At 44.7% G+C, this 24,504-nt stretch overlaps 1 protein-coding gene across 1 annotated transcript; it reads left to right on the plus strand.

Annotated features, from left to right (window-relative positions):
* Window positions 1-3,381: 3,381 nt before the first annotated feature.
* Window positions 3,382-23,211, plus strand: SLC48A1 (solute carrier family 48 member 1). Its single transcript, XM_085892367.1, has 3 exons — window positions 3,382-3,640; window positions 9,533-9,700; window positions 22,127-23,211. The coding sequence occupies exons 1-3, from the start codon at window positions 3,505-3,507 to the stop codon at window positions 22,261-22,263; spliced, it is 441 nt and encodes a 146-aa protein (XP_085748493.1). The 5' UTR covers window positions 3,382-3,504; the 3' UTR covers window positions 22,264-23,211.
* The last annotated feature ends 1,293 nt before the right edge of the window (window positions 23,212-24,504 follow it).

Here is a 24,504-nt window from a genome sequence, read left to right on the forward strand (position 1 = left end):
GGTCCCCAAAATTGTGTTGCTGATGAAGAAAGTCAATTTGATCACTAAAACTTCAGCCCCGATCAAAATACAGACAAGTTTGGTTGGGTGTCAGACCGAGTCCATAGATAAGGAATGCCAAACCGTGGATACAAGTGGCATGGTCGTTTATTTCAAAATGTCGTTTATTTCAATTACCGTTTTTTCCAGCAGAACACATATACGTACACACCGTTTATTCGTTTCAATTACCAACAGAAGGATGCTCTCCATATCAGCGACAGTCTGTAATTGTGCGATATTTTTCCCGAGAAGCATCCTGCAATCAGCGCTGTGATGATGCGAAATCAAATTGTCCATCTTCACTCCAGCAGCGTTGACAAATGTACGGACTTGTAATGATATGAAGACGTTTCATATGATTGTCCAACAGTTTTTCGCATGTTTGGCGTTCCCAACGATCACAGGATACACACAAAACTGAGGATGTTCGACAGTCTCCACTGCAGACTCCACAAGGATATTTCAGAGACACTTGTGGAGCTATTACAACGTCATCGATGAAAATTGATTCAACTTGAGAGAAGGAGAACCTCGTCCAACTCACCCCTCCACTCCACCCTTACAAAACTCTCCGGACTTCTCCGAACTTCTCCGGGCAGTGTTTGTAACTTTGTATTACATTTTTAAAACTAAAATGCAAGACGCTCTACAAAGTCTAAACCTCAAAATTTTAACCAGCGGAATTAAGCTTAACAGCAGTTCTGACTGCTAGGAAAAAAGAAGTGTTCATTTGCTAAAAATGCGTCTCCGGGAGTTCTTGGACTTCTCCTGGCGTCTTCACGCATTTTCAGATTTCTCCGGGCAGTGTTCGCAACTTTATTTAATTTGTTGAATTTCTGTGGAATTGAAATTTAAACACCAGAATTGCGCTAAACAGCAGTTCCGACTGCTAAAAAAAAACAACACCAAGAAAGTCTCCGGACTCCTCCGGCCGTTGTTTAGTCCCACTTTTATGCCCATACCCTCACTGGAGAACAATGAGCTATTCCGATTTAACATCTTGTTAAAGTCTGGTGATAATTAATTTGATGAAAGGACAGAAACCTTGGGCTTTGCAACCCTTGTAACCGAGAAGATACTTTCCTCATCTAACTTTATCTTACTCAACCAATTCCTCCCAAACAAGGATGGACAATACCCTTTCACAACAACGAGTTCCAACATGAAATTAGAACTGGTTTGCCTTACCGGTTGTTTCACTAAAACAGTCCAAACCAGATACTTCATGGTCGTTTTCCTGACCACTGTCCCAATTGGTGTTGTCATTCACCGCCGAATCCACATATCTGGTGGAACGGTTCATGGGACACATTTTCCGTACATGTCCCATTTTATGGCAGCCGTAACTGGTCACATCTCAAAGCCGACACTTCTCAATGCAATGGTTTCCTCCACAGCACTCCACAGGGCAACCCGTCGATCCACAGCACTTGTATGTAGGTCCCGACGGTCCGTAAAAATGGCGCTCCCGCCTTTCTCCCGTCTGGCACACAAAATGGCGCTCCCGCCTTTCTCCCGTCCGGCGCACAAAATGGCGCTCCCGCCTTTCTCCCGTCCGGCGCACAAAATTGCGCTCTCGCCACTCGCCCGGCTGGCTTCGACCTCCTCCCCCATTGAAATTGGTTCATCGCTCCGTCCTTGGCTCGTGCTGCTTGGCTGCCCATGTGATCCTTGTTAGATTTGCCAGCTAATTCGTCTGACAAACATTTTATTCCGGCATCTTCAAAAGATAAAACTTCCTTTAACCTGAACTTTTCCCATCACTGGGGTCGGGTAGTTACATTCATGGGGGGGGGGGGGGGTATTGGCTTTACCGAGGTTGCTGTGACTCTCCAGATGGGTTTCTTTTCTTCTTGTTTTGTTTTTGATCCTTCTGCTGCAGGACCTTCCTTCCCCTTGTCTTTTCGAGGCCTCCACATTATGTCATGCGGCAGTACTGTGTGGATTTTGAAGAAAGGAAAGTAGAGTAAAGAAAAAGAAGCGAGAGCCGTGGCGGTGGGCGGAAATGTGAGTGCGAGGAGTGAGGGAGAGACAAAGGCGGGAAGTGAACAGAGGGTGAGTGTCTGGCCTGTGTGATGAGAGACCTAGCCTGTAAGACCTCGTTGAGGATTGGAGAGATCTCTCCGAGGGCCACCTGTTGGAGGCACTGTCTGTGTTGAAGAAACTGAGGCAGAGGAGAGCCTCATTGGGACACTGGCGGAGTGGGGAGCAGAAGTGTTTCCTCCATCTGAGTGTCATCTGAGCCGACCTGAAGCAACGTGTGGCTTCAAGGTGTTGCAGGAATTGCTCCGGGTCATTCATTGGCGAAGTTTGAGATCCCTTCCAGAGAAGGAGAGGTGGCCGTAAAGTGTCAGCCTCGTGACCTGTGGCTGGGGAGAGGCCGTTGGAACATTAACTCAAACAGGTCTGAACTCTTCTTCTTCTTCTTCTTCTTCTTCTTCTTCTTCTTCTTCTTCTTCTTCTTCTTCTTCTTCTTCTTCTTCTTCTTCTTCTTCTTCTTCTTCTTCTTCTTCTTCTTCTTCTTCTTCTTCTTCTTCTTCGTCTCCCCCCCCATATTTCTCCTTCATACATTACTTTCTTTATATCTCAGCAAATATTATTTTATGATTTTTCTCTCCCCCTACCCCCGCCCCCCACTTTCCCCTTGGGATTTGCTAGGAATACCTGGTGGGCCGTGGAATTGTCTGTCTTGTTTATTTTGTCCTTTAATCTCGTAATTTTTTTTATCGCTGAATATATTTTATTATGTTCCTTTGTTTTTGTCACCCAGTCTATCCATCGCTTGGTCGTATACCCTGTGTTTCTTGTCCTTGGTAAAACATTTACATTTATTTCTCCGTTTTGAATTTAGTATTACATGAATAGGATTTGCATGCGATAACTGTGTGTTCAAGAGTGAGGTGTGTGAATTTGCATCAGCATTGGGATGTCAACGTCGCTCGGTCACATCTGACTGCTGACGCAGCGCGACCGCACACGGGGGTACGTGTTGGTCTCCCGAGAACGTCAGCCAGGACCTGCGGAGCAATAGGCGGACCTCCGATCCCTCCAGCCAGCAACTATACGGTTATATGCATTTACTCGGAAGATTTACAGGACTACGTCCACTTTCATAGATGTTATCAGATGACAATGGTAACGATAATTTCAAAGCAATTGCTGTAGATACATGTATGCGCGTGTTCAATTTATTTATACAATATATGGTGACCATGGTGGTATAACTAGCAGCGGTTACACGTTTACTTCCCCCCACCTGTGCGATATGACGAGTCCTCGTTTGGTGATCACGACATTGGTGATAATGTTTTTTTTTTTTGTATTTTCAAACGGACTTACAACGTGACGGATGAAATGAAGGAGATCTTGTGACTTGGAGTTATAATTAATTAAAACCGTGCACCTATTGACGAGGAAGTGAATGGCCAGGCTGAGCTTGGTGAATCGGGTTAGAGAACGGGAATGGCGGTGAGCAAGCGCTGCTTGAGGCTCCGTTTGGCGCTCTCGACATTCGGTGCCGCCGTGGGTCTCTCGGCCTTTCTCGTGTGGAGCATCAAGTTCGGCCAAGATTACACCGCCGCCGCCGGCGGACTGTCAGGTGACCGCTCGCATCGTCATCGTCATCGTCGTCACTGTGATTCGTTCGTTCGTTGGACACGTGACCATTGCTTGTCCACAAGATCTGTCCGAGGATCCACGTTGCTCTCTCTCCTCTGCAGCGTTCATGTGCACGGTGGTCCAAATGTCTTGTCACCCCCCATTCGATTGTCGAAAACTTATTATTTTTGCACAATGATGGGTGGGTGTGTAATGTCATATGTTAGCAACATAAAAACACATTACATGCATATAAATATATATATATATATATATATATATATATATATATATATATATATATATATATATATATACTTGGTTTAATAAATATCATTATTGTAGATACTAGTACGTGCGTGGCCGCACGTGCAAAAAAAAAAATAAAAAAAAACAAAAAAACTTTCAAACCACGAGCCAGAAACAACCACACAGGCCGTTCCTTCGCTCTCGCGTGGCCGTACGTGCAAACCAGCAATAAAATATAAAAACTTTCAAACCACGAGCCAGAAACAACCACACAGGCCGTTCCTTCGCTCTCGCGTGGCCGTACGTGCAAACCAGCAATAAAATATAAAAACTTTCAAACCGCGAGCCAGAAACAAACACACGGGCCGTTCCTTCGCTCTCGCGTGGCAGTACGTGCAAACCAACAATAAAACATAAAAACTTTCAAACCGCGAGCTAGAAACAAACACACAGGCCGTTCCTTCGCTTTCGCGTGCCCGTACGTACAAACCAACAATAAAACATAAAAACTTTCAAACCGCGAGCCAGAAACAACCACACAGGCCGTTCCTTCGCTTTCGCGTGCCCGTAAGTACAAACCAACAATAAAACATAAAAACTTTCAAACCGCGAGCCAGAAACAACCACACGGGCCGTTCCTTCGCTCTCGTGTGGCCGTACGTGCAAACCAACAATAAAACATAAAAACTTTCAAACCGCGAGCCAGAAACAACCACACGGGCCGTTCCTTCGCTCTCGCGTGCCCGTACGTGCAAACCAACAATAAAATATAAAAACTTTCAAACCGTGAGCCAGAAACAACCACACAGGCCGTTCCTTCGCTCTTGCATGCCCTATGTGCAAACCAACAATAAAACATAAAAGCTTTCAAACCGCGAGCCAGAAACAAACACACAGGCCGTTCCTTCGCTCTCGTAAACGACGACTGGATTGGGGCATTGTGTTTATCTATAAATGCGCATAAGAAATCGAGAAATTATTAGAATACATCAAGTCATCACTATCCGGAAGTGGTGCGTGCCCGTATGGAATGTTCACATGCATTCCATGAATTATCACTTGCATTGAAGTAACAACTGCTGTGCTACTTCCACACACAGAGTTAATTAAAATTAAAATCAAGTTTACCTCCCTGTCTTTGCTTGCCATGACATTCGCTGCCATTGACCATTGCCACTCCTACGCCACGGTAACTAAGGCACCGATCCCCATCGTAACCGGCACGGAACGTGACATCATCGTTGGCCGGTCACGCACTGGCCTACGCAGCAACGTGTCCTTTCATTGGTTGGTAAATAAATGGCCATAACTTGGGAAGCACTTGTTCAATTAATATCAAACCTTTAAAAGGCACATCCTCAGGTCCCCAGCAATATACCTGGCAAGTTTCAATTAGATCGGACCAGCGGTTGTCGAGAAACAGTGGACACACGCACACACACACACACACACACACACACACACACACACACACACACACACACACACACACACACACACACACACACACACACACACACACACACACACACACACACACACACATTGCTGGAATTATAGATAGATGAACAATGTCCAGGAAGTCTGAATTATTTTTGCACACCAATGGGTGGGTGTGTAATGTAATATGTTAGCAACATAAAAACACATTACATACATTTTTTAAACTTGGTTTAATAAATATCATTATTGTGGATATGAACAATGTCCAGGAAGTCTGGACATGAGAAGCAGCATTTTCTTTACACTGGATGATTTATTCGATGTCCCATGAGAAATGTTGTGTAACATCGCCAGGTCTGGTCCACTTGGGTAAATGAAATAGAAAAGTTTTTTTAAAATAAATAAATAAAAAATAATGGTTTGGGGGTCACACGTCATCTGGACCACCCTGTACATCCCAGTCTGAGATTCCTGGGTTGGATCCCTTGGGGACCAAGAGTGTATTTTGATGATACTGTTGCGAATTTGGAAGCTTACTGCACAAAACAGCCACGTCCTATAGATCAGTTGTATCGGTAAGTATGTGTTTCTGGTTTGGATCCCGTCCTATGTTTAATGGGTGATTAATTGTACGTGCGCTGCGAGTTATTTTATAGTTAGAATTTTTACATTTTAAACTTCAACAACAACGCCCATCTTCGCTTCTTCACCATCGGCCTTTCCCACGCGCATGCGTGTCGAGCACAGCCGTGGGCAGAGTCCAATGTGCCAGGCGGGGGTTTCTTTGGACGTTGGTGTCTTAGATTTCACTTCAAATACGGGCATGGTGCTGCTCTCAGCCAATCGGAGGGGTGCGAGCACGTCTGCCTCCTCTCGGCCAATGGGGAGCCAACGCAACATATTGCTGCTCGACTTCCTGGTCGAGGGGTGGAGACATGAGCACCCCCCCCCCCCCCGACCAATCTCGGACGGCCGGGAGATCGCCCGACACGCCTGTCCAATGAGGAGGGGAATGACACGCGACAGATCCCTCCCACCTGTCAAGAAAAGGGGATAATTGTGTGGAGGCGACCCGCTGAGAGAGTCTTCCCACCGTGAATCGCCTGCCTGTGAGCCAGAGGAGAATCGCTTGCCTGACTGCTGAGCTGACTTGCCTGCCTCGTCGCCTGTTTTGCTGGTGGAGCGTGCCAGTGCCCGACGCTACTCTCCATACCTGATGCTTGGAGCGGCATTGTGTTGTGGGTTCGAGTCCTGCCGGGCTAGATCGTCGAGAACCGCACGAAGCGGAAAGGTCCAAGCCAGTCTCTTACCTCCAGCTCACCTTCCCTCCAAGCTGGGGGTATCAATAAAGGCCGCAGCCACCATTTCTTTTTGGGGGGTGTGTGTCTGTGTGTGGGCCCATCTTTTAAGTAGAAACGTTAAGTGCCGTGTGTATAAATTGCATGCCTTCTATTCGGTTAACTCTGCCTTCTTGCATGCTCCCCTGCCCCATTATAAATAAATATCCTTTTTGTTAAATATTCCAGCTCGTTTCTGTGTTTCTTTCATTGGCTTGGCACGCTGTGTATTGATAAATAGCGAGGCCGTTTGCCCTGTAAAATTGTTCATTTGGACTGACAGGCCTTGGTAACCTCCGCTCTGGTTACACACGGTTCACACACGGTAACGGCTCGTTCCGCTCGAGGGTGTGAATTTCCCGGTAGCTCTGCCCGCGTGGGTAATTAGGTATATTGAAGTTTGGCAATTGACCCTACCCCACGCGGTTTAATTATTGGCGATTCATGGTCCAGTAAGGGACCCGTGCCTTTCAGACTTGTCCGAGTCACGACCTAAATTCCAGGTGTTCGGTGGGAGACTACTCCACTGCTCCACCTAGTGGCCGTTTATCGCCACCGAACCCCGTCCCACAACAATACATCCGTCGACAGCCCCCTCACTGAGCCAAGGTGCCTTGTTTTAATCCTTTGTCCGAAGGTGCGTGTAGCTCGTGAGGAAGACTGCCTTCGTGGAAGAGTGTCTCGGAAAGACTGATGAGATGCATGTCAGCAGATGTCACCATGATCTGGCATCCAAGGACAGGTCACCAGCCAGAACCCAAGAGTAATAGGGCAGATACATGACACATTGCTTTTGCCGTCTGCAACACCGCTTCATGCTTGGGTCCTCCTTACCTTTTTCAGGAAGCAGTTCATTCTGGAAGACCTGTTGTTCGTTGTGCTTCCTGCAAGATTGTCCCGAGTCAAGCCTTTGTATTGTGCTTCACCCATTGTGTTTGTTTGTTTGTTTGTTTATTTAATTGTACAACGTTTTGTTAAAACCATTTCCTGTGCAAAATTCACCTTTGTCATTACATTTGCATATTTGTTCTCCAAATCGTGGCAACCTCCTCTTGCCTTTGTAAATCGGGTGCAACTTTGTTCACTTCCCTCCACCTCCTCACGAGTCGAAGGTACCAGGATCAGGAAGTTGATTTGAGATTATCACATTTTAATGTGTTCACTTCGAATTACAGGATCACCCACACCACACATATGAGGTGTGTTCAAAAAGTATCCGACCTTTGTTCATAAAAAATACTCGTATCCAGATACAACAAACTTACACTAATCCCCTTCAAAGTCGTCCCCTTGGGCTGCCACACACTTCTCCCAACGGTTCTGGCACTGTTGGAAGCAGCGCTGGAACGCCTTTTTTTGGGATGGCGCGCAGCTGGTCCGTCGCATTCCGCATGATGTCTTCTCTGGACTGAAATCTGATCCCTTTCAGGGCATTTTCAGCTTGGGGAAAAGCCAGAAGTCACACGGAGCCATGTCGGGAGAGTAGGGAGCCTGACGAAGCACAGCTGTGTTGTGTTTGGCCAGGAAACTCTGTATCAAATGTGAAGAATGGGCGGGTGCGTTATCGTGATGGAGCTGCCAATTGACCGCTGCCCACAGGTCCAGCCGTTTGCGTCGCACAGCGTCACAAAGGCGACGCAGTACCTCTTGGTAGTACTCTTTGGTGATGGTTGTGCCGTGTGGTGCGTACTCGTGATGAACCACACCAATGGAGTCAAAGAAGATGGTCAGCATGACTTTGACATTGCTGCGGACCTTCCTTGCTTTTTTTGGCCTCGGGGATGTTGGATGCTTCCATTGTGATTACTGGAACTTGGTTTCTGGGTCATACCCATAAACCCAGTTCTCATCGCCAATGATCACTGTGTTGAAGTTGGGATCGCTGTTCACAGTCTCCAGCATGTCCTGTGCGATCTCGAAATGGAGTTGCTTCTGCTCGATCGTTAGCAGCTTTGGCACGAACTTCGCTGAGATTCTCCTTAAGCCCAAATCCTCAGTCACAATGGAATGAACGGATCCAATGCTGACGCCTGCCTCGTCTGCAAGTTCTCTGATCGTGATTCGATGATCCTGCATCAGCAGGGTCCTCACTTGGTCAATGACGATCTCATTTCGGGATGTTGATGGCCTACCAGAACGTGCTTCACTTTCCACTGATGTGCGACCATCTTTGAAGCGGTTGTACCACTCTTTTATCTGTGTGGTGCCCATTGCTTCGTTCCCGAAGGCCTGTTGAATCTTGCGGATCGTTTCCACTTGGGAATCGCCAAGCTTTACACCAAATTTGATGCAGTAGCGTTGTTCAAGTTTTTCCGTCATTTTATCAAAAACGAAAATCCGACGGCGCTCACTTACACTTCCTCACTCATCGGCGGTCTGTCGGCGACTGACAGCTTCTGCAGGCGGGAAAATATTCACGCATACGGATTAGGATCGCCTACATACGTGCACCGAACCACGCCTCCCTAGCTTCATTTGTTTATGCACGAAAAATTAAGGTTGGATACTTTTTAAACACACCTCGTACATAGCAAGTCGTTGCATTCCCATTATCTTCATTTTCTACATGTACGTACTCTACTGACTTGGTGTTGCTCCTTTGGCTTGTGGGAGAGCTTAAGCTTGACTCCATTTTGAACATTCCCATCCCACCTGGTCATTTTCTGATGTGAAAGTTCAGGTCTGACACCTTGGTATGCTTTTCACCTGTCGGTGAGGTTGTGCCTGGGTCAAATTTAAAACTAAAATAAAATATTTGTAAGTCCTCCTCTGAACACCCCCCCCCCCATATTTTCCCCTTCTGCATGATAGTGAAATGTTTCGGTGACATAACAATTCATTGCATTTGTCATATTGTTCTTTAGGTGTAATTGCTGCTTGGAATCTGGCCATACACCTCATGTACCTCAAGGATTATTGGCGTACCTGGCTGAAAGGCCTGCGTTTCTTCTTTGCCATTGGGGTTCTTCTGCAGGTGCTTGGTGTCATCAGCTTGTTCACCTCCATTGGAATAGCCATCTCAACCAAACAAGGTGCAAGGCTTAAGCCTCCATTATTGTTTTATTTATTTATTAATGTTAACACAGCAGACCTGGTCTACATCCTCCTTGTTATGTTAATCTCGTATCATCTGTTCGTTGCTTTTGATTTGTCAAAGGAAGAACAAAGAATTACCTCCAAGTTGGCAGTGAAGTCCAATTTGTGAATATAATCGAATCATGTCAAAATTGTTTAAGTTCCTCACTGTGTTATAAGCAGAATGAAGAACTCGTCTTCTTGTTGAAGGCTCGTGTCAATCCGTCGGAAGGCAAGTAGAACAATAGATAAACTCAAAACAACATTAATCGAGGTATGATGATCGCCGTTGAAAGAAAGGAGAAGCTGATGTTTTGAGTGTTAACACGGTTTCTGCTCTGACATTCAGGAAGGAAAACGGGGAATTTGAAGGAGGTGGTTTTGGGGCGTTTTAATGGGGGTAGTAAAGATCAAGATTTTGGATGGGGAGAAGATGTGAGATGGTGCTGAACAGCTGTTTTGAAGGCCTGGAGGGAGGAGTGGGATTGAAGAGAGTGTGGGAGTTTGTTTCAGAGGTGGGAAACAAGAGGAATGAAGGAGTGAAGGTGAGCAGTGATTCTTGATTTTGGCGGACCTTGAGTGCCCTGAGGAAATATAGAGGGGGGGGGGCAAAAGCCAGAGAGGAGACGGTAGAAGACAGAAAGACTACCGACCTGCCTCTCGTGAGAAGGTGAGAGGATGAGAGACCCAAAGACTCAGCTTCATCGCGGGAGATACCAATTATCCTTAAAGCCTTGGTTTCCACAGTGTGAAGTCGAGCGAGGTGTGAGGAATGAGCACCAGCCCAGAGGGGGAAGCAGTACTCCATCACACTGTGGATAAAAGCTCTGTAAATGGTTTGAAGCTCAGGTGTGCCAAGGAAGGACTTTGCACGATGTAGGATGCCCAGTCATTGACTGGCATTGGGAGAGATGTGGCTTCCGTTGGAAAGATCATGGCAGATCGTGAGGCCCAAAAGCTTGAATGAAGGGACTTCAAGGGGATTGTTGAGAAAGTAGATGAGGTGGGGGGGGGGGTTCCAGACGGTCCTTTCGGAGAGACATGGTGAGGGTGATTTGTCAGGATTGAAAGACATATTCTGAGTGTTTGACCAGCTTGTGACTTTTTCCAGGTCTGCAGAGAGTGAAGAGGCTGCTGCCTGCTCATCAGAGGGATGAGAGATGGTACTGCAGAGGGTGGAGTCATCAGCAAAGAGATAAAGAGGATTTTCCACGGAATTTGACAGATCATTGACGAAAACCAGAAAAATCACAGGGCCAAGAACACTGACTTGAGGAACTCCAGCCTGGACAGGAAGAGGAGATGAGAGAAAGCCATGAAGAGCCACACGTTGACTGTGACAAGGAGAGGAAGTCCACGAGCTATGAGTGGAGATTGCCATGGATAACATAAGAAGTGAGTTTGGTGAGCAGTGCGGGATGCCAGACCATGTCGAAAGCTTGCAATATGTCTAGAGAGATTGCTCTGATCTCATGTTTGGCATTTAGGACCTCCATCCATTGTTGGGAAAGCAGAAGTAGCATGTCCAGGGTTGAGTGACCTGGTCTAAATCCAAATTGGTGCTCAGAAATCAAGCCATTGGAGAAGAGGAAGGATTTGATGTTGGAAGCGATGATGGATTCTATGATCTTGCTGATGATAGGGAGCAGGCTGATTGATCTGTAGTTACAGGGATCTGTTTTTGCACCTTTTTATGCAGAGTGGTAATGTTTGCTGATTTCCAAGCAGATGGCAGATGACCTTGAGTAAATAAGAGGGTAAGCAAGACCAGCAGAACAGGTTGTTAAAACACAAGGGCTGATGCCATCTGGACCGGTTGCAGAATCTGAGTCGAGGTTTGACTGCAAGCTCTCCACCTTGTCAGGAGAAAAGGACACAGAGTCCAGGAACAGCTGGGTATGACTGGGTAAGGTGGGTACAGAAAGTGATGGGTTTCGGACACAAGATTTGGAAGCAAACGGAGTTTAGGTATTCAGCCTTTTCACTGCGGTGTCAGTTGTGCAGCCATGTGAGGGAAGGGGGGTGTTGGAGGGGGAACATACACCAGAAACGGACTGAAGTAGACGCCACTAGGATTTTGCGAAGGGAGACAGGTTTGAGAGTTCAGATTTGAGATTAGAAAGATGTTGTTTCCTGGCCCTCTGGAGGGTAGACACACACTTGTTCTTTGCTTTGTGGAAGGAACTGAGATTGCCTTCAGTTAGATTTGCCTTTCATGAAGCAAAGGCAAGTTGTTTTAGGACAACTGCCTCGCCAAAAGCTTCAGTGTACCTTGGGCGGGAGGAAGGGTAAGACAACTGAAGACGAGAGGGGATAAATCTGTGCATGAGAGAGAGCAAGTTTCTTTGAAAGAATTCCCAGGATGAGTTGATGTCTGAGAGAGTAGAAATAGGAGACCAGTCTTGAAGTTTGATGGCTGCTTGAAGACCCTGCCAGTCGGCCTGAGTGAAGGCCAGACTAGTTATTGCTGAGGTGGTTTTCCAATAACAGCCAGAAGAGAGATGTCTACTTTAACAAGCATATGGTCAAATGAACCAATTGGAGCAGAAGAACAGCAGCAGATATTATACGCCACTGACCCAAACTTAATGAGACATGGCAAAACAAATAAGACTAAAGAGTTCATTGAACATCTTACCCCATGCAGCCTTGAGAAACATGGCCATGGGCGGGGTCTGCACACAGCAAATTGGATTTGTTGTGATGACATAAAATGCCATCATATTTTGTCTAAGTACTGCTAAATGGAAGGGTTTTGAAAGTGCCAATATGCAATTTGTGTTCTGCAGTGTTCAACTATATAATTCAATTGATATGAAATAATGATTTCAAAGGTCTACAAGTAAAAAAAATGCAAAGGGATGGAGGGATGTTGCTCCAAAAAGTATGTAAACATGTTAGGGATGGTCACAAGAGATGATCATGTGAAACCATCCCTTCATCTCCTTGAATAATGGTTGTCCCAAGAAAAAACAAAGTTGTAACACACATACACACACATACACACACATACACACATACACACACACTCTTCTACTTGGTGCAGCATCCTTTGCTGTCAAATTTTTTACAGCTTGTACATGTTATGTGTACCTTTATTATGATACCATGATTCGATACATCGAATGCTTCATCCGATCAGTTTGACAATTATTCAGGATTATCGACGGATAAATTGTATGGGAGGAAAAAAATATTAATGACGCCATCATCGGTCACGTGGTTTCGCAGCCATATTGGATTGAACATAAAAAAGCTTTTAAAATCATCTCCAGAACTGCTTAACGGATCGATCCGAAACTTCATGCACATGATCGACAAGCCTTTGGAATATATGGTGTAAATTTGAATGTCATAGGTCACATGGTTTGGCAGCTCTGATCAATTTTTATTTTTTATTTTTACAGTGCGTGCGCTGTATACAATTGCACCGAGTTTGAAATGTTCCCGCCGGCGTCTACCACGTCTCCGGTGTCCCCCCCCCCCCCACGTGCCTCAAGACAGCCAATGACGGCCGTCCGGTAGATGCAGTGCGTAACCTCGACGAAAATGGCGACAATTGACGGAAATACCCGAGTATTTCAATGGAAATTTGTGAAAGTAATGTTATATATGTATATATATATATGTGAAAACCATTTAATTTATTGCTTGACGGAAAAAAAAACGAAGAAACGCTCCCCTCATGTACGAACGAACGAAAGACGTCATTTCCGCCCACCATCGCATTTCGTGCCGATCGCCGAAAGCCAAGTTCTTCTTATGCTATCAACATTTTGCGGTCCCCTGCCACGCTGTATCGAACGATTTCATTCCTTCTGTTATATAAAAAAAAGGTGCTTATCACAATAATAACAAGATTTTTACATTTCAAATATTAAGTTCGCTTTTTAATTGTTTTTCAACTGAAAAAGCATAAATTGCATATTTTAACATTAGTGTACTCATTTGCTTCACCACACGTGTTGTATTGAAGGATTTCACTTGTTTACTTTATTTTTTAGAATAAGCCTTTTAAAATAATCTTTTCCAGAATGGCTTGAAAGATCGAGGGGAACTTTCACACACGTTCCCCAAGCCTTGAGGATAACAGGGTGCTCACGAATGATTCATGGGTCACATGGTCGACAGCCATCTTGGACTGAAGGAAAATCATTGAAATATTCTTTCTCAAGAACCGCTTCAATCGATCGACATGAAACTTCACAAATATTATCTAGTAGTCATGGGGAATAGAGTTTAAAATTTCATCCTGATCGGACGCATGGTCTGGTAGGAATAATTATTAAATTTTTTGAATCTGGGTTCTTTTTGAAAAAAAACAAATTTTTTGGAGTAAGGCTCACTTGGCTATGCCTGGATGGGTTTGAGGTCGAGGAACAGCAGATGAATCCCGAGGCCCAGTTGCATGAAGCATTCTTAAAGATTTTAGGACTTAAATACTGTATTTCCTTCAGTTTCCCCTCAAGGACATCTTTAATTTGAGGATGATTGAATTTTCGAATATTCCTAAACTTTTTCCTTAAGACCTTCCTGAAATTCAAGGGAGCAACCCCCCCCCCCCGCCCCCAAATTACTTTGTCTTCAGGTTATTTAGATACCAATTAAATTGATACTGACAACAACCACAGGACAAAGGGTCAACTGCGTATGTAATAAATAGATTGAATACTGCATGTTACGAGGTCCATAACTCATCAATCCCACATTGTAGAAAGATGTGTCGGGCCTCGTTTGACTCGGCGGAGTCCCAGTTTATCCAGTGGACCCAGGTCTTACCCAAATCAAGGGATTCTTAACAATTATACACTATTTATCGTTATCGTGTTGGAATTAAACACAAAAGTACTTCAAAACCACACATCATATAACTATATAATGTACTGTGTGACCTACTTCTACATTCATGCTTTGCATATTCGTGTTTTCTTTTTAAAAATTATTTGTTTTCAATACTCTTCAGGACTGGTCTCCTATATCCACTGCTGCTGATATGAATTCAGCTTAGGAATTCTTCCACAGAAAACTGCACTCTCTTATTATATGCACAACTTCATCCCATCTCGTCTTCAATTATCTTACCCATCCTCCCACTTTTGGTTCTCTGAATCCTGTGGTGAGGCAGTTGCTTTAAAGCAACTGGCATTCTCCTGCTGGAAGGAAAATCCGATCAAAGGCAATCGCAGATCGTACCACAAAGTCCACAACGTGTGTGTGTCTACTCTCAAGAGGGCCAGAAAACATTAGTCCAATCTCAAGCATGAGCTTTCAAACTTGTCCCCCTCCTCTAAAACCTGGTGCCACCTTGTCAAGTCACTTTCTGGTGTATTCTCCCCCTCCATCCATTTCCTCACTTCAAATTGCATCACAGCTGACTCTGCTCATGAGAAGGCTGAATGCCTCAATTCTGTATTTGCTTCAAAATCATGTGTCCCTAACCCCTCCTCTCTGTACCCATCTTTCCCAGTCGTACCCAGATACTCCAGAATTCGTCTGTTGCACCTGAAAAGGGGGAAGTTTCTGGCATCCCTCGACTGATTCTGCCACTGGAGTGGACAGGATCAGCTCAGGTGTCCTAAAAACCGGTTCTGCTGCTCTTGCGCTTCCTCTCTCTGCCCTTTTCTCCCTTTCATTTACCATAGGTCATCTTCCATTTGCTTGGAGATCAGCCAACATCACAGCATTACATAAAAAGTTGCAAAAACAGTTCCCCTTAACTACAGACCAATTGGCTTACTTCCAATTATCAGCAAGGTCATGGAATCCATCATCGCAGTTGACATGAAATTATTGCTTTTCTCCAACAGCCTCATCTCAGATTATCAATTCAGATTCAGACCTGGTCACTCTACCTTGGGCATGCTGCTTCTACTATCCTAACAATGGTGGAGACCCTCAATATCAGACATGAGATCAGGGCCATCTCTCTCGACCTGTCTCAAGCTTTTGATCGTCTGTCATCCCGCCTTGCTCTCCAAACTGTCTGCCAATGGAATCCAAGGCCAACTTCACTCTTGGATTACTGACTTCCTCCACTCTCGTAGACAACGTATGGCTCTCAACGGAACCGTTTCATGTCCTCTCCCTATCAAGGCTGGAGTACTCCAAGGCAGTGTTCTCTGCCCCATATTATTCTTATTCTTCATCAATTATCTCACTGACACTGGAAAATCCTCCTCCTTTCTTTGCTGATGACTCCACACTGTGTCGTTTTAAAAAAAAAAAAATTCTCTCATACTTCTGAAAGACAGGCAGCAGCCTCTTTCCTCTCTTCAGACCTTGACAAAATCACAAACTGGTCAAACACAATTTTCCCTCTGTATCCATATTGTCCACCTTTTGCATTATCCCTTATCCCTCATCGTTACCTGCATCCCTTGGTTGTCCATCACCAACTACTTTCTCCCTCCGCTCTGCTGTTGGTTTTTCCCCTTTCTCCTGCTGTTCCTTTTGTTGTGTTGTGTCCTGATTTGTTTCGTGTCACCACTCTTCCATGAGCCTCGACCATGGGAAAAAAACAAACAAACAAAAAAATATAAACACAATGCCCCAACATTAATGGCATTTTTCAGGAATGTATGCCCCGTGAATAGCAATGTTCGACAGTATTGTATGCATCATATGGATTCATATATGTCAAACAACTATACAATGTGCAACTCTTGTGCTTGAGAAAAGCCTCCACTCGTGCTACTGTCTCTTCATGAAGCCAGTTTGTAGATCACTTCACTGCCGTCCTTCTTTCGGACACCTCTTCCTATCTCTAATCTTATTGGTTGCTTATCATAACAATGGCTCTTAAGGATTTCCTCAACCATTCTTCCTTGAGGATTTTCTAAGGGTTGTTTATGCAACGGCCATCAAGAAAATCCTTCACCAAGGAATCGGTGTACCTTAAGGGGAATCCTTCCTTAATGACGAGTGAATTTTATGCAACCGGGCCCAAATCCGATCCTAGTTCTTCCTGATGACTCCATATTTGCTTTTGACTTACTCGGGTTCCTCTGATGACTCCAAAGTAGAATTTGGTCTTCTATTTGATTTGAATTTCGTTATTACCTTCGCATTCTGCAAAAGGTTATGTTTTGGTCGGCGTGTATTTATTTATTTATTTATTTATTTATCTATTTATTTATTTGTAATCTTGTGATTCGTATAACTCTAAAAGTATTAAACCGAATTGCATGAAATTTGGTGGGATGATTGGTTATTAGCCAGGAAGCATTCGATTAGATTTTGAGATCGTTCGGGTCAAAGGTCAAGGTCATGAAAAGGTCAAAATCGTCTTTTTACGATAACACGGTCAATTTTTATTCAATTTGCATGCAACTAACGCCAAAATGTTCAGAATTCAATGCCTCATCTTGTGATATGCAATATGACACAATGACGCCCATACTCTTGTTACCGGTTAGGGGTCAAAGGTCAGGGGGGTCACGACCTTGAAAAATATGCGGTTTTTGTCATAACGCGGTCAATTCTTGTCCGCTTTACATGAACCCAGCACCAAAATGTTCAGAATTTAATGCCCAATCTTGTGACACAATGACGTCATAACACATGTCACCGGTTTGGGTAAAATGTCGGGGGGGGTCACGCCCTTGAAAAATATGCGGTTTTCGGCATAACTCAGTCAATTCTTATTCGATTTGCATGAAACCAGCATCAAACGAGATTACCTTCTCTTGTTGAAACGTTGTATTCACCGAGCTTGCGAGTGAAGACTCGCCAAAACGACGTGAGTTGATTGTTTAGTCCGTAGCCCCCGAAAGTCGGGGGGGGGGTCATGACATTATAGATATGTGGTTTGTGTCATAAGACCATTCATATGAAACCAGTTCCCCACACTCATACCAAGAACAAAAAAAGTAGTGGCGGCGAAGGTATGCGCTCTATGAGTGCCCGTTCTAGTTATTATTATTTTTAAACTCCCATGCTGAATTCAGTTTTATAAAGAGGAAGTCATGGGTCACGTGTCTGCTCAAGGTAGGGTTGTATTAGAGTGGTGGGAGGGGGGGGAATTATATATCCAGCTTCCACCTCTCTCCCCCCATTTTTTTTTTTTGCCTTTGCCATGGTCTGAAGTACTGAAAAGTGGTCCCTGCCGAGCCAATTAGCTGGACAGACCAGGCAGGCTCTCGTATGTAGCCAAAGTGACTTTCAAGATAAGATACTCCAACTTTAGTTTTGTATATAGCAGGTACTGTCGGATCAAGCCAGATTAGATCTGTGACTTGCTAGTGGTACCATGTAAATCTGTACTAACCTGTTTCATGGTCGGGTTATTGGTGACTAAACCGTCTTCCCCACCAGGTTTTCTGGTGAGAGGGTGTAAGGATATGGACAACCAGCAGGATTATAAACAAAACATGTCAAAGGGCGGAGGATCTCCTTGTGAACCAACGGCCATCCATATCTAGTACCCAACTGTGCGTTGTGGATGTTCTCCTGCAGTTGGGTTACTTTATTTTTTAGGAGGGTGCTGGCAGAATTTGCACACTGGCCACCATAAACACTTCATTCCGCAAAACCCACAAATGGAAGAAAACAGAAACCCCCCTTCCTTTAAGTACCATCTGTGCTGCTGCCCTTCACAGGGCAGCTCACCAGATGACGGGATTGGGGCAAAGCCTTCGGGACCCACATTCCTTGAAAGGAAGAAAGCACGGCGTAAACTTCCTGGGTCAGATTGCGGCGGTGTGGGGCGGAGTGGTGCTGAGGTGTCGTCCACCAGACGGCGGTCTCCTTGGGCTAACTTGAGGTGGTCCCTTCGGGTGGGTGCCTGGAATGTCCTTTCCTTCAGTGAGGATGATCACCTGTCTGTTATCATCTGAGCTCAAGCGTTTGAACATCGGTATTGCAGCTCTCTCTGAGGTTCGGAGACCTGATTGTGGCGACATCATGATGGGTGGTTACACCTACTATTGGTCTGGTTGCTCTGATGGTTACCATGTCCAAGGAGTTGCTGTATCTGTGTCCAATAAGCTGACTCCAATGATAAATGAGGTAACACCAGTCAACGAGCCTATTATGAGACAAAGGATTTGTCACTCCTTGGGTGTCGTTTCCCTCGTCTGCATATGCTCTGAATGAGGCAAGTGATCTCACCGTGAAGGATGCATTCTATGCCACACACGAATCTGTGGTTGATCAGTGTTCCAGACGAGATACTCTTCTCGTCGTGGGGGAATTCAATGCATTGACCTTAACTTTTACGGATGGTTATGAGACGGGTGTTGGTGCCCATGGGTCTGGAAATGTGAACCAGAATGGTGCAAAGTTGCTTGACTTTGCAAGAAGTCATGGATTTAGGGTGGCTGGTTCATGGTTTCAGCGCTCACTCATCGCTGGACTTGGTATTTCAATGCTGTTGGTGTGGCAAAGGAGATTGGTCATGTGCTAGTTGTTGGGCGCTGGAAGATGATCCAGAACTGCAGGGTCCAACAGAGTGCTCAGTTCCTCAATACTGACCACAGGCTTGTAGCAACTCTGAAGTTGCAGCTTAAATCCTGGAGAATAGTACCATCCCAGCCTAGACTGGATGTTGACAAGCTTAAGGATGAAAGGGTAGCTGAGGAGTTTGTGAACAGGCTGAGTGGAGATTTGGGAGGTCTCAGTGCTTTGTGGAATCCTGAAGAGTTGTGGCGTGCCTTCAAGACCACCATTTCTTGATGTTGCCGGTGGATGTTTTGGAACTCAACCAAGGGTGAAGAATTTTGTCACAAGGGACACTGGATACCTTTACCAGTCGCATGGCCAGGGTTAATGGCAGAGCTGAGTTCAGTGAGTTGAGGTGTAAAATTGCTCATGCGCTGAGGGTGGACAAGGAGGTCGATGTGTGAGGAATCTGGAATCTGTGAGGGATTAGAGCATCACCTGTGGTCAAGTGATTCTCGTTCTGCTTATCGGGGAATTTGTGCATTGCGTTTCTCCAAGCCCGTCCCTCGGTGTACTTCATTTTTGAGCGGAGTGTGGTCGGCTCTTGACAGAGAAGTCCGAAGTGAAGGCCCGCTGGTCCCGTTACTTTGAGCGGCTGTACCAGGCTGATCCATCAGCTGTTGAGTTGGATGTCAGTGGTGTTGCAATTCCTATGCCTGACCCTCCAATCAACTATGATCCACTTTAGTTTGTGGAAACACAGGCTGCGGTGAAATGGGGTAAAGCTTCTGGGATTTATGGCATCTATGCTGAACTTCTCAAGGCCGGTGGAAATGCTGCACTCGTGTCATTGCATGCAGTTCTGTGCTCTGCCTGGAACACAGGCATCATCCCAACTGACTGGAAGAGGGGCCTTGTTGTCCTTCTCTGGAAAGGGAAAGGTGATCGCCAGGACTGCAACAACTACCGAGGGGTGACGCTGCTCTCGGTGCCGGGCAAGGTCTTTGTTTGGATAATTCTTGATGGGGTTCGCCACCATCTGCTTGAGAACCAGCGTCCGGAGCAGTCAGGCTTTACACCAAAAAGGTCAACGATTGACCATATCCTTGTTCTTCGGGTCCTCACCAAACGCAGACGAGAGTTTCGGCAGGGGCTGCTTGCAGCCTATGTTTATCTCTGCAAAGTGTTCGATTCAGTGAATCGGGATGCCCTCTGGAGGATTCTTGGTCTTCGTGGGGTGCCGCCAAAACTGATCGATCTGATATCTGAACTATACTCTGGTACTGAGAGTGCTGTGAGATGTGGTGATACCATCTGTCTTATTTCCAGTTTTTACTTTAGTTACTCAGGGGTGTGTACTGGCCCCCGTACTTTTCAGCACTTGTATGGACTGGATTCTGGGGAGGATGTCGGAGAGATCAAGCTGTGGTGCATCCTTTGGGAATGTCAAGATCTCTGACCTTGATGTTGCAGATGATGCAGTTATCTTTGCGGAGACTGGATATCCTTTTGGAGGCCTTTGAGGTGCTGAAGAGTCAGCCACTGGGATTATGGGTTTCCGGGGTCAAAACTAAGATCCAGACTTTCATTGACATCTTGAATGCTGCCATCTTGTCTGTCCCTGTTTGTGCTGAGGATGTTGAGGTCATGGAGAGATTCACTTACCTTGGCAGTGATATTCATGTCTATGCTGGCTGTGAGCCAGAAGTCAATAGACATCTGGGTCTGGCCTGGGGAGTCATGGATTCACCGGATCATGGGGTGTGGCAATGTCGGTACCTGTGCAGGATGAATGTTCGAGTGTTCAGGTCCTTGGTGCTTCCAATCTTGCTCTCCAGATGCGAGACTTGTATTCTGACCAGGGATCTGAGACGGAGACTTAATTTCTTTGGTGCCAGGTCTCTTTGGAGAATCCTTGGCTATCGCTGTTCGGCCTTTGTGTCCAACGAGCGGTTGCTGAGAGAGACTCAAATGAGATTTGTCACCTGCATAGCCAGGAAGCATTAGCTGCAGCTGTATGGACATGTGGCTCGTTCTGACGCTGATCCTGCTCACCAGATTCAGTGCAGGAGCATCGTGAGTGGAGGAGGCTAATTGGCCGACCATGTGCCTCGTGGTTGAAGCAGGTTGATCAGCATCTCAAGATGGGGATGGGCCAGGCATCTGCCTGGGGGATGGCCAGACGTAGGTCCCTGGAGTGCTGACGGAAAGTTGACGCAGGGATGCTTTGCTCTGGCGCATGTTCCAACACCTGACCTGACCTGGACCAACTTTTTCTGTGCCATCCCTGCATATAGAGCACACTCTCTGATGAAATAAATGTATTCTGGAAGTTTATTGCTGGTGATGCAGCTTGTGTTATACCACCTTATTTCACATGTTACATTAGTTCTTTGTGCCTGTTGTTTGTGTCCTTTATAAAGTCCTTAAAAACAGTAAGTTTTCAATTTTGTTTGACTGCCAGACAGGCAGAGAGTAAAAAATTCTCACTCCCCTCTGCGCATGCACGATCTGGACAAATTCAGAGCCAAACTAGAACGGCACTCAGTAGAGTGCACACCTCTCTGCCAGGCTGAACAGTTTACATTTTGTTTCCCACTGATGGGCCGGATCTGGATCCAGACCTCAACCAACATCGAATCAGCTTGATCTTGGCACCTAACTAACTCATCCACCTATTTTTGTGAGAACTTAACGACTTTTTGAAATACCATGATGTATATCATTTCTGGCCCCATATCTCTCAATGGTGAAGAATCACTGAAAAAATTCTCATATTCGTATCTTCACAAAAATCAGATCAATCCTTCCTTGTCACACACCCAATCTGCCTGCCATGTTTTTTTTTGTTGTTTGTTTATTTTTTGCCTTTTTCATACGTAGTTCCTTTTTGCCAAGTTCCTTCATGAACTTTGATTTATTTCTGTTTATTAAACCATGAAACTTGGTGGGAGAGTGATTCTGAACAATTTCCTTTGACTTGTCCTTCCCTCTGTTTCCAACAGATATCTTGGACCCAAAGAGCCTGTATCTCTCTGCAGTGTGGTCCTTCATGACATGGAAATGGTCTTTTTTTCTCTCCTACTATTCCCATCAATACCGCCTTGAATTTGCTGACATTAGCATCCTCAGTGATTTTTGACATCGTTCACCAAGGCCAAGACACGACAGCACATCTCAGATTTTTATTGTTCGGCAACTGGGTTTTGCAAAGACGCGACATGGATGTCCCCAAATACTCCTTCGATATCCGTGAACCCGAGTTGTCATAATGATAAGTGAACCGTTACCTTTTATGCAAGTTTTTTTTATTAATTTTTAAAAATTTATTTTGCGAAACTTTAAAAAAGGCCATTTGCTGTTTAAAATCCTCTGCATCATCAGTGTTATGAGCCACGTGGGCACGCTTGAGAATGACTTTTGTTTGTATTCACGATCTTAAACCCAACCATCAGTGTTCGAAGCAGTTTTTGCCTCTGACCTCATTTCAATTGTCTCATTCACTCAGTTATTTTTCTGTTTGGTCTCTATCCAGCTCCCTTTTAGTTATACTATGCTGTATTACGATCTATTGTACATGGCTCTCTGAGTACAAACTCCATCAAATATCTTTCTTTGCACATTAGTAATCATCAGATATTATGCACCAAACTTGAGTTTTTGCCGGTTGTGTCAATTGGTACGTTAAAGTTGCCGCAAGTGTGTTGTGAGGATCCCCACCCCCCTTTTCTGCCTGCCCGATATTTTACCGAAGCTGAACAAACCTCGACTGATAATTATAGTTACATGCACTCAGTGGCTTTTCTTCTGCTGTTTCCTTTTATATTTTGTTTTGTACAGCATTGCCTTTTGTCAATTCTAAATTGGAGGCCTGCGGTGTGGTCATTTTTCTTGTGTAAATGTATTAGGTGCAATATTTTGATTTTTGAATATTGTTATTGGAGCTTAAATGTTACTTTCACCTTGATAAATTTGTATTGTGCAATTGTATTCAGTTATATAATATATAAAAAAAGGCAAACTGCCTTATTGAAGGTTCTGTTGAGCTATTCTTTATTTACTAAAAATAAAGGCCTTTTGGCAAAACTGCCTCTTGTATCCAGAGCATTTAAAACCATCATATTTCACCAGAAATTCAAAACAAAAGCACAACTCTTGATTGGATGACTGTTTTCAATCCTGACAACATTTTGCAGTTGTATGAGGGCGAGTCAAAAAGTATCCACAATATATTTTTATTTAAATATGTAACAATATACAATAGCATCATTTTTCCACATAGCCCCCCCCCCGCTCCTTAACATACACAGTCCATCGGTTCACAAACTTCTGTATGTCCTCAGCAAAAAAAAGTTTTTGGCTGAGTAACGAGCCACACATGGACTGCTTCTTTTACTTGTTGGTCACTGGCAAAGCGGCGACCTCTTAAAGCGTCTGAGTGGACCAAACAGTTGACCAGGGACACTACACCAATGCCTTTTAAGAAAATGGTGGGATTGAGCCAATCAGACAAATGCAGGTTTTATGGGGGAGAAACAAAGTACCAGCCACCTCCTTTCGGGATGTAAAAAAACTCATTTCGGAACAGCTGTACACACAAAGACATAAGTGTGTACAGAGTAATCCACTGGCACATCTGTAAACATTTCAACATCCCAGTCCCAGAGCAATCATGGAAACACAAACCAAATCCGATCCTTGGAAATGAACAAGTAATGTTCACACATGACAAGATGATCCCGTCAAGTGTGGACGTTGTAAACAAAGCATTGCATCAGGACATGGTGCTCAAACACAAAAAGGAAAAGGCAGCTTTGTTGATCGAGGTTTCAGTTCCCAATGACTGGATTAAATGCTACAGCACTCAGGAAAATGACCAAATACCAGTATGTGAAAAATGAGGTCAAGAGGAATTGGAAATCGAAGAAAGCTGAAATTGTAGCAGTGGTAGTTTGAACGACAGGAATGATAAAGAAAACCCTTACTGAGTATTTAAAAATCATTACGGGGAGTATCACTCCAAATGAGCTACAGGTGAAGGCTGTAAGCGGTTAAGTGAAGATTTTTGAAAAGAATCCTTGGAACGAAGCTATAGTTAGGGAATTTTAGCAAATTGTATTGACCATCTGTGAAAAAATTGCTTACCAAAAAATTTCTTCACTAACGTATTCATCAAGGTGTCTACTAACATCTATCAATTAGTGCAAACCCAAATCCTTGTGGAAAATTCTGGGGAGCCGATCAAAGTTCGGGTGCTCAGAGGGCCTGCGCGAAAAAAATTGGAAAAATTAACTTTTGCCAATATTGACTTGTGGGATGTCCAAATTGGGGTTTTTTGGTGTGCTGAATTGATTCCAACCATTATTTTTGAGAAAAAAACACT

Source organism: Eptatretus burgeri, chromosome 8, assembly GCF_056783735.1.
Source record: "Eptatretus burgeri isolate ZD-2024b chromosome 8, Ebu_testis_v1, whole genome shotgun sequence".
NCBI lineage: Eukaryota > Metazoa > Chordata > Myxini > Myxiniformes > Myxinidae > Eptatretus > Eptatretus burgeri.

Coding starts and splice junctions, on each gene's coding strand:
- SLC48A1 (XM_085892367.1), top strand. CDS start 3,505: ATGGCGGTGAGCAAGCGCTGCTTGAGGCTCCGTTTGGCGCTCTCGACA. Junction 3,641..9,532: donor CGCCGCCGGCGGACTGTCAG/GTGACCGCTCGC, acceptor ATTGTTCTTTAG/GTGTAATTGCTGCTTGGAAT. Junction 9,701..22,126: donor AGCCATCTCAACCAAACAAG/GTGCAAGGCTTA, acceptor TGTTTCCAACAG/ATATCTTGGACCCAAAGAGC.